Below are 12,464 nucleotides of genomic sequence, written 5' to 3'. Positions count from 1 at the left end.
CTGATCATAGTAATCAATACCTATTCTTTAAGGCTTTAAGGAATGCGCGAGTTTGTAATTCAATGGTTAGTATTTCGTATTTCAAGCATGAAATAAATAGCTTAGACGTTACAGATGAAGAATTTATCCATAATGAAGGGATTTATTAAAAGCGAGACAGTCAGCTGGCTGTATCAATATATCTCTGCTCTACCGTTATTACAAAGCAACTCTTGGTTATTAGAAAGAAAATCGACACAGATATAAGGAAACCTAACGTGACTCTAAAGGTCCGAATGTGAACAACAAAATGCGCAATAGCAGAAACCAGTAGTAATGTGGTCCGAATAGCACGCAGCACACACAGGAATATGTTATCTCTGTTGACAAAAAGAAGAATGGCCAACATGACAACAATAGGGAGGCAAAGCAGCGTTAGTCATAGCTTGCGACTACGATAGAGAATGAAGTTTGCGATAGTGACCCTTGTTTTCGTAACTGCCTTTTCGTCAATGGTACAGTATTTTGCTAAATCTATAACTGGTGGATACACACCGGACCTTTTATAATACACTGGTGCCAATAAAGTAAGGATAACGTGGCAAAACAGTATCCAACTTGTAAACATGACTGTGATATTCAGAGTATGAGCAGAATTAATGTTGACCAGTCGCATGCAGAAATCAACTGTTGTTGATATGGCTTGCACTCCAGCAATAATACAACTAATAACAGACTTTATGCTATATCGATCATCATATTCAGGATTGTTAATGTTGGCTTTTATTTCCATTGGTCTACGTAATGCGTAACTGTCAAGCTTTTCACGTTTTCCTTTCCTTTCAACGCAGGAGATAACCATGATGAGGTAATATAGTCAGAAGGCTTCTTTTCATCAGTTATATCTGTATAATATAGGTGTACAGTTAGTAAATCTATTTTTGTTAGAAGTGTTATTTATATTGTTTATATGATGTATGTATTGGTGATCGAACATTTCTATGGATGATCAAAAACTTCTACTGCTTGCCGAGAATTTCTATTGGACATAGTATATTGCTTTTTGGAAATGGTTTACGATATGTCTTTAGAATATTCCTTAATTTATACAATACTACTTGAACAAAAAAGGCACTATTCAGAGTATAAGCTTATCAAGTGATTTACGCGTAAGATCTTTAGTTTATCACTTGCAAACAAGTATTTTTATAATATGATCGAAACAAGTAATCATCTATTATAGAGCTGATTAAAAAAGTTAGGCGTCGTTTTACCTAAAACTGGGTATGATTTGAATACAGAACAGTTCCTGCCTTGTCTCTAAATTAATTGCATATTATCTCATCTCCTTTTTGTTTTTTCCTAGAGTTCGAATTATTACTCTTGCACCAAAATGTTTTATAGTACATAGGCACGCCCTTATTTTTTGCTTTCTGAAAGAGGTCAAGGATCACATGATGATGACCAATAGCTTAGAAAAATGTCGGATATATACCTAAAAAAGCAGGTGCTCTCTTATGTAGTACATGTTTTTACGATCCAATACTGTTACCAAAAATAGTACACTGAACGATTGTAGCTATGTCATTTGCAGAACAACAGTCTTGTATATATTATAGCCCTTATACTTTTTAATTTGAATGAATTAAAGGACAAAAGCAAGAAGAATACAGTACCACCTCTTGTCTTTGAAAAGAGGATATATGAAATCAGCTGTTACAAGTTTGCCTTTTTGTTATGAATCAATGTTTACCACAATAAACAGACACTCTTTAAGCAATATCAAAAACATTACCGTTTTAATTACCACATGCACGTTTTGACTTTTTCTTTAAAGCAATATTTATGTGTTTATAACATAACGACGATCCCAGAGCGTGCTCTTTTTTAGTATTATTTACAACTGGAACTGTATAAAGGGGGTACTCGCTTACATAGCACAAGCAACGGCATTTTAGAAAGATCGACAGTTTCATTTGATATCATTGATCGAAGAAAATTGATGTAGAGTATTTTCATGGAGAAGAAAAAAATGATAAGGGGCTCTTTACATTAGGCTTTTTCTACCAAATAAAGTATCTCCGTAAAGATAAAGTTTGCGCTAGTTACATTTTACTGTGGAAACAGGCTTCTTTATTCCCCTTTCGTCATTTAGAAATCTTCAGAAAAAACAATAATTCCAAGGAACAAAATCTTTCCGAGTTTATTTGTTTATTTCGAACATTTTTTATATTAAAATGTACATGTATCACTCCTTTTTTTATATCTTTTTAAAGAATGACAAGTCAAGTTCTTCTGCATGGATTCGTTCTCAATATTTGAGTTATGCGTAATCCTCCTAACATGTACTTCAGTGCTCTTTCAGCTCTTTATTTTTTTACATTAATGTACTATTTTGTATCCATGGTTACTGGAGGCACTACGAAGGAAAAAGTATTACGAACCATCTAGAAGCTCGGTCTAGTGCGTTTCTACACCGATGGATAAACTCAGATGAATTCGTTTTTAACAGCCGACAGCGCCATATGGTTCAATTGGTTACTTTAAATTGTAGTTCCTTTTTTTTTCTTTCCTTACCTAAATACTGGGTCGTTACACAAATCTTGATTTATATAAAAAAGAACAGAAAAACCCGCAATCTTTTAAAAATATCCTAGACAATGGGAATTTCCATTTATCATCATGGCAATATATCCTTTTTTGAGAAAACAAGAAAAAGTTTTTTGTATTTTGTTTTTTTCCCCACTTTTCCTCCTTTTCTATCTTCTCCCGCTCGTCTCTCTCCTTAGCCTTTTCACTTTAAAAAGTAATAGGGATATCATCCATATTTAGTAATAATATAGACCCACAAAAAGAAGTTGCATTTCATATTAAATCGGTAAATCATTTTTCTCTTTCTTTTTTCCACTCTCTTTTATTTTTTTTAACTGGGTAACCAATCAGGTCCATTGCCATGTCTGACCATTTCGTCGAAGGGACAGAACAAAAACTTTCAGGCAAACACGGTTACATTGAACAATTCTTTAGAGTGACTCCAACAAAAAACGCGGCATTCATTACGAAATTATACAAGCAAGTAAACAAACTATTTTCTACGAGCGCTCTTTTAACATTTAACAGTATGGTAGAGGAGGAGAGTACGGCTCATTTGATTACTTGGACCGGATCTGGAGATAAATTTACAATCTTTAATAATGTCGAATTCTCCAATAAGGTCTTGCCTCGTTATTTTAAACACTGCAACTGGTCTAGTTTTGTAAGACAATTGAACAGTAAAGTAATAATCCGTAATATTCTTATCGTTTCTTTCTAACGTATCTTTAGTGTACGATTTTCATAAAATCAACGAAAATAACTCAGAAGGAGATAAATCTCCTAAAAGCAACAATGAACAACAAAGATGGGATTTCAAGCATCCTTACTTTATGCGTCATGGAAGAGATCGTTTACACAAGATTAGACGAAAATCACCTCGACATCGCATTGCTAACACAGGCTGTGAATCGTCTAATAGCAGTAGTTCGTGTGGCAATACTCCGGAAGATCCAACGACTGGATCATTAATCTACAACACAAGTTATACCAACAATGTGCAAATGAATGAAAACAAAGCACTTGAAGATGTCATTCTTCAATTAAAAAGCACCACTGAGCAGATCGAACTGAAGCTTGAATCTACCACAAATGAAGTACTCTATCTAAGGCAAGTTGCTGCCACACAACAAAAAGTAAGAAAAAACAAAAAGAAAACGCCATTGTCGGAGAATTCATGCTCGATATAGCTTTTGAATGACCTATTGGGTTGTATACACCACTTGAAAGGTGGCAATAGATCCCTAAACTCGGAACAGTCAAGGAAACCAACGAAAATACATGAGCTATTGGAATCAAATAACAGTTGCTATGGTGATCACCCAATCCGCTCCGAACCATCTAGTGGGCGTGGTCACGCTAAACGCCGCAAAACTTAGACGACAAGGAATAAGGAAGTACACCCTGAACATTACAATAACTGACATAAGATTATCAACACAACCACATACGCGCGGTAGTACTTCCTTATTCCTCTAAAATCAGCACTTTTTATCATAAAAAGGTGCGTTAGGGGGACAATAAGGAACATTTTCATCCGCTCCAATATCTTTTGGAATAAATGCTGCATATCCATTTCTTATTTAAGCATGGGGTCAAACAATAAAAAGAAGAGGTAAGATAGCAAACACAAAAAAAGGGGTGTAAAAATGACATTTTTGTAAAGTACTCACACTTATCAAACATTGACAATCATTGCTACCAGCCAGTCTTTTTTTCATTTTTCTTTTCTTTTCTTTTCTAAATAAAATAATGCTTGACTTTATAAAGAATGGATTTTATAACTCTATTCAAACCGAATCAGACCAGTTAAGACCTCATGGTATACTTTGCTTTTTTTAAATGTAGCTTAATTACCCATTGATTCCTTATGTGCTAGTCTATGTAAATGTATACGACATGGTACATAAAGACATAATAACTCTTGTTCAAATGTTAATCACCATGTAGCTTCAACCTAACTATATTACAAATATTGGTTATTATGCTTTTGGGCTAGGTAACGTCTATTTATTCAAATATTACAAACGAAAAAAGTCTCATGTGCAGAACAACAGGCATCTTTCATTCAGGAGTAGAAATTAACGGAAAGGAGTATTGCTTTGGAGGGCACGCTATGAGCAATGTCACTGGAGTCTTTGTTGTTGAACCCAAGATTGGCATACCCGAACTTATCTTAAAGTAAAGAAAGATATACATGATCAAGTGATAATATTCACCCCTCTTATTAGGCGTACCATCGATATGGGGCCCATGCGACTAACAGACAAGGAGTTTGAGGAGGCGCTAACAGCCATTTCTGACGAGTTTACAGGTCCATCCTACAACCTCTTGATGAGGAATTGTAATCATTTTACCGAAGAATTTGTCTATAGACTCACACAGAAAAGGACACCAGCATGGATTAACCGAGCAGCTAAATTGGGCACCATGTTCCCGTGTGTTGTACCATGGGAATGGATACAACCACCAGAACTTGGAGAAGAAGAAGAAGAAGAGGAAGAGATAGAACCAGAAACTCCACAATCCATGCCGAACTCAACACGGCCGTCGACCACTATCCAACGACGATCATCGACAGTGTCCTTACTTTCAAATCGACATCCGCCTTACTCTTACACAGAAGGAAGAAATCCTAGTCAGGAACGACTGGTGCCTCCTGTGGTCAACTTTCAGGGCATCATGCTGCCTGCATCGAGTGAAACGGCCAACAGAGAATAAAAAAACCTTATTTATTTCCTTTTTTGACGTCTAAGCAGTTGTTGGGGAGCGATGTAGCTTTCACTTGCAAGATACTCTGGATCCATGTCCGATTTCTTTAAGCACGTCAGGCAAACCTTGATGTTGGATTGACCCACGACCGCTTCCAGTCGCTTGGGTAACGATCGCACGGTAAGAGCGACCATGCGATACCCATTCTTTTGCTTTGTGTCTCCCGGCTTGGACCCCTTGGGTGGTCGTCCACGTCGGGGGATTGTCTTGATCAAATGGTGACCTTGTTCAAAGGCAAACGGTTCTTCGCGGTAAAACACGTGTTTTGGATGCTCGCAATGACCGACCCTTGTCGAGCGATTTCTCTTTCGCTTCTCTTCTTCGGTTGATGAGATAGAGTTGTCCGATGAGAGTTCTGAAAAATTAGCCAAGTACGCGAGGAATTCGACATCATGTATTGATTCAGTGGTTGCTAGATTCGTATTGTTGGTATTCATCATTCCGTTGGCTTGGAGAAGTGAAAGTAGAGACTCTTGCTGTTCAGGTATCGTACTCGATTGTAAATTGTTCATATAAACACTCTAGAAAAGAAGGAAAAAGAAAGAATAGAGGGTTGAATGTGATATTTATTGTATTTGCTGTCATTTTGTTGATGTATCATCATTTAATCACTTTCGTCCTTTGAAGAAAAAAAAAACTTCATCACTGATAAACCAATAGATTGGTGAAAATGAAGTTGCTATGACTTGATTGAAACAAGGATTCGTTTAGTGCTATTACCTTGGTAATGGTTTAATACTCTTTTTTGGATGAGTAAATTTATGCACCTTTTGCATAAACTGAGCTCTCCCCCAAGGTAGAAATTTAATCACAGTCCCTCTTTTAGTTCCCCCTTTTTCCATACACTTTTCAAATGTTGACTTGTTTACGACAATCCACATTTCGACAGCCTCAGCAGTTACTTAAAAGGTTCTTCTCCAATAAGCAAAGTTTTGACAGTCTCGTGATTGGCGCATATACAGAGCCCTGTCAATTGACCACACCACATGCGTCGAGTGCGACTCGTCAATTTCTGGAAGAGCAACTCAAATTGACTCGATTCAAAAAGAAACACGACGTACGAATATTCTATAATCTGGGAGGTGTCTCTCAAGTTGCTGTCGTATCGCTAGGAAAGAAAGAAGAAGCGGGAACGGAAACAGTTCGAATGGCTGTAATACATATATATATGCATGGACAATATGGACCATAAAAAAGATGCTAACTGATTTTAGACTGCGATAGGTATTCAAACACTACAGAAGCAAGGTGTCAAGCACATAGGTATCGATGTCTCGGTGGATGCTCAGGCAGCAGCCGAGGGCGCGGTTCTCTCTCAATTTAGATTTGATAAACTGAAGCAGGAAAAAAAGCAAGAAGAGATGGTGATTGAACCTTATTTGCCTGATTCACAGGTATCCAAGCAATGGGAGCAGGGTCGTGTGTATGGAGTCTCACAAAATATTGCAAGAATGCTCATGACTTCACCTTCAAATCTGATGACACCAAAATTATTTGCTGAAGAAGTTGCCTATTTGTTGGCCGGATTGGAAAATATTGATATCAACGTTTATGATGAAGATTGGGCAAGTCGTCACAGTATGAATGCTCTGTTATCTGTAGCAAAAGGAAGGCAAGTGACACACATAGTAATGTGAATTGCTGACATTAAGCACAAATATAGTGTCGAGCCCTTGAGATTTCTAGAAATTTGCTACAAGGGAGCCAAGGACAAGAGCGAGAAGCCCTATGCATTAGTCGGAAAGGGCATCACGTTTGATTCGGGTGGCATATCGCTCAAGCCATCAGCCAACATGGCCCTCATGAAGGGCGACATGGGTGGCGCAGCGACAGTGGCAGGAGCGCTTTATGGAATTTCCGAGATGCGACTGCCTGTCAACGTTGTTGCTGCCATCCCCTTATGCGAAAATATGCCTTCAGGTAATGCGACCAAACCCGGTGATGTAATTAAAGCCATGAATGGCAAATCAATTGAGATCCTCAACACGGATGCAGAAGGAAGACTGATCCTGGTATACCCTATAATGATGAAAAGAGATAGAGTAACTGACTGATATCTGTACAAAATAGGCTGATGCTCTTCATTATATCTCATCCAAGTATCAACCCAAGTACATCATTGACCTTGCTACTCTGACCGGAGCCATGGATGTTGCCTTGGGTCAAGCCTATACTGGTGTATTTACCAATTCAGATGAGTTGTGGAAAAAGCTAAAGGAAGCAGGTGATACCGTGTCTGATCCGTTCTGGCGTATGCCCCTTCATGACGACTATATTCGTGATATGAAAGAATCCATAGTAGCAGATCTAAGCAACGTCGGCCATACTCGTTCTGGTGGGTCATGTGCTGCAGCAAGATTCTTGCAAGAGTTTGTTGACAAAGATACTCCTTGGGCTCATATAGACATAGCAGGCGTCATGGAGTCATCAGCCACACGGGGATACAATATTAAGGGGATGAGCGGTAAGGTCTTTTGTTTACTATAATCAAACGTGTACATTAATTGACTTAATCAGGGCGACCCACAAGAGCATTAATAGAACTAACGAAAAGGTCAATAGAATGTTAAAATGCGGACTAGGTGATCAGTTGCATACAACAAATCAAAAAGAGTTTAATAAATCCAATGCGAGGAAAAAGACAAGTGCTTATTGGTTTGACCGTACGTCATTTTACTGCAAACATTTTAAGAAGTCTTTGGTCTGATTTCTACATAAACTGTAAACAGCTCACGAGGTGTTCGCGTACACGTAGTCTTTATAGTCATTAAAAGGAAAGGGTATCATGGGTGATAAAGTTAAGGATAACAAAAAGATAAAGAATGAAAAGGGGGGGGATTAATAAAGGGTCTCTTTTATATAGAAGTTTTTTTATTTTCAAAGGGGGTCAAAACTGAAATAAGTTTATATAAAAAAAGAGTCAAAGGCATTCCATTTCTTTTCTCTTATCATAAATGCACTGTACTCTTTTTCAAGTGTTTGTCTGTTTGATTGCCATCGCTGGATGGTTTATTAGTTTTGTAGGTTTATTGATGGCTCGTACGATCAGTCAAACGATATCATGGTACATTATTGGCTTTGAGTTATTTTTAGTGTCCTTTTCATGCGCTGTGCTTTGGACAAACACATCAAGGACATATTATCCTGTGGTAATTCAACAATAACAACAAATAAGATCAATGGCTGATATCTAATATAGGTCCTGACATTCACATCCATCAGTATATCTTACAGTATAAATGAAATAGCGATCAATGTTGCGACTAGGGCACCTACGTTAATTGCAGTAGCATCTGGTTATTTCATTTTAATTGTAACTCAAGTAAATAATAGCAATTATAAGAGTAAAAGTCAGTATTATTCATAAGTTTGTGTATAGGCTATTTGGATCTTTCAATTTGGAGTACAAAGACAAGAATATGACCACGACATGGATGAATACAGTCATGTATACATCAATAATTCATATAGAAAAGAGCCAAGTTCGATCACATTTGGCAACAGCATGCCAAGCTATCCTCTTCCAATGCATGTTCAAGAAAGAGTGGCACCTATGCCTGTTTATCAAACAAACGAATCACAGAATACAGTATATTTATCACCACACGCAGATTATACGATCCCTGTAAAGGCTATTCACAGCTGTAAGTTAAAGATGGTTAAATTAGACAGTGTACTGACCATTGAGTAGATGAAGCAAATAAATCAGATCCAAATGAATTGTCATTTCAAAAGGGAGAAGTGATGTATGTACACGAAATGAAAGGCAGTTGGTGGCAAGCAAAGAAATCAAATGGGGATATAGGCATGATACCAAGTAATTATGTAAGCCTTACAGTCGTAGATTAGACAATTGTTCATTATGTATATATATTTATTATTATTATTATTATTATTATTATTTTGCTGCTATTCAATAAAGTGTGTGTATTTGTATTCGTTGCGTTCTAGCTAGAAGACTAATGAATAAAAAATAATGTATCACTCGCTTTATACTCACCGAGGTGTTAAGGAATGCATTGCCGCTATGGACAGCGCATTAAATCCAAGAACACCGTTAGTCTTTTGAAGGTCTTTTGGAGGGGGGAGGATTTTCATTGTCATGTTTTGATTTGTAAACAAAGATACCATATATGTTTAATACACTGTTCACATCGCGATTCCAAACCGTACCACAAGATTCACACTTGAGGATAGAGTGTACTCTTCGCTTTGATCCAGCAATGGAGGTATTATTTAATTGTCTGGGTTTGCACTTGTTACAGATCTGACTCGTTAAATACTCGTCAACCGAAACAAATTCGGTTCCCTCATTAATAGGTGCAGGTCGTTTGCCTTTCATACTTGAAAAAAAAGAATCAATTCCGAACGCAATGTTTCGCTTCCGTTGAGAGAAGGAAGGGAGGTCAGCAGGAGGTAGAGGCACATGCTTGCTTTTGTTTGGATTTTAGTTTTTAGCGCCAACTGTACTTGATGTGCCATACTTTTTGCTGTTGTCAAAGAGTCTTTTAACAATTTCTTGAGTTCCTTTTTGCTTGTTGATGTACGTCTTGAACTTTAGCTTTTGAGATCTATGCCGTACACAGCGTTATTAAAATGCACACCATGTAAGGGAGCGACATATCACTTACCTTGACAGTAGTAGTTGTGAATTCTTTGATAGTTTTGTAGACGTGTAGGGGCAGCTAGTAAAAATGAGGTTAAGCTTGCAGTTTTTTAAAGTAGGTAACTCATTAATATACTTAAATTCGTCTAAATGGTATTCTTGGTGTTCTTTTCGTCTTCTTGTAGCAAGATTGTAACCACATAAGTTATAGTATTCTTCCAAGGTAACGAACTTGGGATATCTGCAGGTATTAGCCAAAGATGTCTTGATTACAAAAGTTTTCTCGACGGTATCTTTAGGCTTTGGAGGCTTCGTTTTTGACTTATTCATAAAACACATCTTGCTGGAGGAGCGAAAGTGACCGGTTCCACCACAAGAAGGGCATCATACTTGTTTTTGCTCATTGCCTGTCACTTTGTTCTTTTCTTTTTCCTTTTTAAGTACTTCAGTTTTATCAACCTTGCTTTGATATTTCTTAGAGGCCTTGGTGGGAGCAGAAGTACAGCTAGTGTAAGGAATAGGAGCAGGTGAGACAGCTTGAGCACTTGTATCTTTGTTGACTACGGGCATAGATGCATTTTCATTGATGACAACATCTGAGGGACCAGGAGCAGATGTGCCTTCTTTAGCAGCTTTCAAAATAGTATGGACGTTCTTGCCTATTATAACAATCCGTTATAAAACAGCTGGAGCTAATAGATGCTATCTTTACCTTTTCTAAGCAATGGTGTTTCTTGAAAATCATCATCACTTGCTTCAAAAGATGTGTTCTTGAATAAATTTGTTTGCGTTTGTGAAAACAAAGAAGGGAACCCGTGATCGACGGCTAATGGACCCTTAATAAATGACATATCGACTTTATAGCTTACATACCTTTCTCTTTATTGCACTTTGCCTTTGGAGGCGGAGGGTCATCGTCTTTCCTTCGCTTCATGCTGAAGTAAAGAAAAAAGGAAAAAGGAAAGGTAGCTATGTTAGCTTTGTCATGTTAAATTAACGATCGGCAACATTTTTTTTTTTTATTAACAAGTACAGATTTGGCAATAGGTCCATTTGGGCCGACTAAAATAATATTTTGATTAGATAAAAAATCATTTACTGCTGCTATCCATTTCACCACGTATTATTAGACATGTATTCTGCCTATAGATGAGTTTTTATAAAGAAGTGAGCACTTTTGCCTCATAGCCATATCGTTTTGAAACTGGTTGGTTTTTCAAAAAAATCAATCGGCCCATTTGGGCTGACCCTTTGTTCAATAAAGTGATATAGTAACTTGAGGCTTTGTTATTGAAAATATATATATATATATATATTGTAGACAAAGTTATGAAGAATTATTTTTAATGAATCTGGTGAAGTCAGACAGTCTTCAAGTGCTGATTATAACAGTCGAAGTACAAGGGGGTTGTGGGGTCACAGCTACAAAATTTTTCGATCCGCTTGCCATTAGTGTCGCTTTCTTTGTATTTACGGCATACCAATCTCTTTCTTTTGTTGTTTGCATTGCTCATTAAGACGTAGAAGTGGTTAGAATCACTTATAAGCATTCGGTTGCTGTCTTGGGCCACTTCATTATATCTCGATTTCAATTTCTTACAATGTTCAAGCACGTTGAAGGCCAAATTATCCTTAAAGGACGAGTGGCCCCTTGAGGCGCCTTCCTCAGAGAAGACCCTGAAGGAACTGTATGCGTTAGCTTCGCAAAGGCCCAAGAAGAAACCAAAGAAGCGCATTTTTCATCTCTCGGTTGGGATAATGTCGTGATAAGAGGTCAGATTATCACGTATATTATTTGCAGCATCCGCGAAATAATTGACTTCAACACATGCATTATATTGCAGCTATTGTACCTACTTTTGTGCCTTTCGTATTCGTCTACTACTTCCGGCCACTTGATAGTAACTAGGTTTCCGTCAAAAGACTTGAAAGTTTTTTCACTAGTAAGTCTAGTGGCACCACATGAGGATACAAAGGCTTGGATGGTGGACCTAATTTGATAAAGAGGGTCAAGTTCCTGAGCCTGCTTTGAAGGAATTTCAAAAATATACATATTCATAATATCATTGAATCTGTTAAAAGACATATATTGACTATAGTCAATATCCATCAAGAAAAAAGACTGGTCTTGTCTCCAATATGCCTTTCTATTATTATGTCTGACCACAGTTATTACCGTCAAGAGTGCAATCCACATGAGATATTCATGAAAGGTAATATCTTCCCAATGGCCGAGACTTCTTGCATGAAAGTTGGTGTTGTGGATAATGGAATAAAAATGATCTACAGGAAGGAAGAACAAGAAATAATCCAATGGAGAGGCACATCTTCCATTGTTCATCATTAAACGAGAGTTCAAGAAGGTGAATCCTTCTGCTGAACCACTTAGACGAGAATCCATATAGACCTCACCAGCAGTCCACCCACGACTTGAAGTCAAATCGATGGATTCCTCTTCCTCATCTTCATCCACTGCATCTTCCAACAAGTCTTCAGCTTCGACTACATTGGTGTC

General features: G+C 37.5%; 8 protein-coding genes across 8 annotated transcripts; 4 read left to right on the top strand and 4 right to left on the bottom strand.

Annotated features, from left to right (window-relative positions):
- Positions 1-418: 418 nt before the first annotated feature.
- RHIMIDRAFT_237100 (uncharacterized protein) lies at positions 419-841 on the bottom strand (the record flags this gene model as incomplete). The annotated part of the gene is made up of 1 exon (XM_023608689.1): positions 419-841. The coding sequence occupies one exon, from the start codon at positions 839-841 to the stop codon at positions 419-421; it is 423 nt and encodes a 140-aa protein (XP_023466782.1).
- A 2,091-nt stretch (positions 842-2,932) lies between these two features.
- Positions 2,933-3,950, top strand: RHIMIDRAFT_237099 (winged helix DNA-binding domain-containing protein; the record flags this gene model as incomplete). The annotated part of the gene is made up of 3 exons (XM_023608688.1): positions 2,933-3,251; positions 3,304-3,707; positions 3,762-3,950. The coding sequence occupies 3 exons, from the start codon at positions 2,933-2,935 to the stop codon at positions 3,948-3,950; spliced, it is 912 nt and encodes a 303-aa protein (XP_023466781.1).
- A 373-nt stretch (positions 3,951-4,323) lies between these two features.
- Positions 4,324-5,292, top strand: RHIMIDRAFT_237098 (DUF862-domain-containing protein; the record flags this gene model as incomplete). Its single annotated transcript, XM_023608687.1, has 5 exons — positions 4,324-4,393; positions 4,451-4,473; positions 4,522-4,570; positions 4,629-4,752; positions 4,803-5,292. The coding sequence occupies 5 exons, from the start codon at positions 4,324-4,326 to the stop codon at positions 5,290-5,292; spliced, it is 756 nt and encodes a 251-aa protein (XP_023466780.1).
- Positions 5,193-5,944, bottom strand: RHIMIDRAFT_128210 (uncharacterized protein). The gene has a single exon (XM_023605506.1). The coding sequence runs from the start codon at positions 5,853-5,855 to the stop codon at positions 5,304-5,306; it is 552 nt and encodes a 183-aa protein (XP_023466779.1). The 5' UTR covers positions 5,856-5,944; the 3' UTR covers positions 5,193-5,303.
- A 131-nt stretch (positions 5,945-6,075) lies between these two features.
- On the top strand, positions 6,076-8,230 carry RHIMIDRAFT_281269 (leucine aminopeptidase). Its single transcript, XM_023612984.1, has 5 exons — positions 6,076-6,496; positions 6,558-6,955; positions 7,007-7,355; positions 7,414-7,807; positions 7,861-8,230. Exons 1-5 carry the CDS (start codon positions 6,197-6,199, stop codon positions 7,911-7,913), a joined length of 1,494 nt encoding a protein of 497 aa, XP_023466778.1. The 5' UTR covers positions 6,076-6,196; the 3' UTR covers positions 7,914-8,230.
- A 1-nt stretch (position 8,231) lies between these two features.
- On the top strand, positions 8,232-9,240 carry RHIMIDRAFT_281263 (uncharacterized protein; the record flags this gene model as incomplete). Its single annotated transcript, XM_023612983.1, has 4 exons — positions 8,232-8,492; positions 8,543-8,665; positions 8,723-8,987; positions 9,035-9,240. Coding segments are annotated over exons 1-4 (658 nt in total), but the record flags the coding sequence as incomplete, so codon positions are not given.
- A 49-nt stretch (positions 9,241-9,289) lies between these two features.
- RHIMIDRAFT_128190 (uncharacterized protein) lies at positions 9,290-9,768 on the bottom strand. Its single transcript, XM_023605505.1, has one exon. The coding sequence runs from the start codon at positions 9,683-9,685 to the stop codon at positions 9,401-9,403; it is 285 nt and encodes a 94-aa protein (XP_023466776.1). The 5' UTR covers positions 9,686-9,768; the 3' UTR covers positions 9,290-9,400.
- Positions 9,769-9,790: 22 nt separating this feature from the next.
- On the bottom strand, positions 9,791-10,883 carry RHIMIDRAFT_251154 (uncharacterized protein; the record flags this gene model as incomplete). Its single annotated transcript, XM_023610801.1, has 5 exons — positions 9,791-9,914; positions 9,975-10,288; positions 10,340-10,608; positions 10,662-10,775; positions 10,823-10,883. 5 exons carry the CDS (start codon positions 10,881-10,883, stop codon positions 9,791-9,793), a joined length of 882 nt encoding a protein of 293 aa, XP_023466775.1.
- Between the last annotated feature and the right edge of the window lie 1,581 nt (positions 10,884-12,464).

This window comes from Rhizopus microsporus (genome assembly GCF_002708625.1).
Source record: "Rhizopus microsporus ATCC 52813 unplaced genomic scaffold scaffold_7, whole genome shotgun sequence".
Taxonomy (NCBI): Eukaryota; Fungi; Mucoromycota; class Mucoromycetes; order Mucorales; family Rhizopodaceae; genus Rhizopus; species Rhizopus microsporus.
Note: the sequence above shows the minus strand (reverse complement) of the source record. Positions and strands in the feature narration are given on the sequence as shown.

What these genes read in the sequence shown, in the direction of transcription:
- RHIMIDRAFT_128210 (XM_023605506.1), bottom strand. Translation starts at nt 5,855, where the DNA reads ATGAACAATTTACAATCGAGTACGATACCTGAACAGCAAGAGTCTCTA.
- RHIMIDRAFT_281269 (XM_023612984.1), top strand. Translation starts at nt 6,197, where the DNA reads ATGTTGACTTGTTTACGACAATCCACATTTCGACAGCCTCAGCAGTTA. An exon ending in TTATCTGTAGCAAAAGGAAG is followed by an intron (nt 6,956 to 7,006) that starts GCAAGTGACACA and finishes GCACAAATATAG; the next exon opens with TGTCGAGCCCTTGAGATTTC. An exon ending in CAATATTAAGGGGATGAGCG is followed by an intron (nt 7,808 to 7,860) that starts GTAAGGTCTTTT and finishes TGACTTAATCAG; the next exon opens with GGCGACCCACAAGAGCATTA.
- RHIMIDRAFT_128190 (XM_023605505.1), bottom strand. Translation starts at nt 9,685, where the DNA reads ATGAAAGGCAAACGACCTGCACCTATTAATGAGGGAACCGAATTTGTT.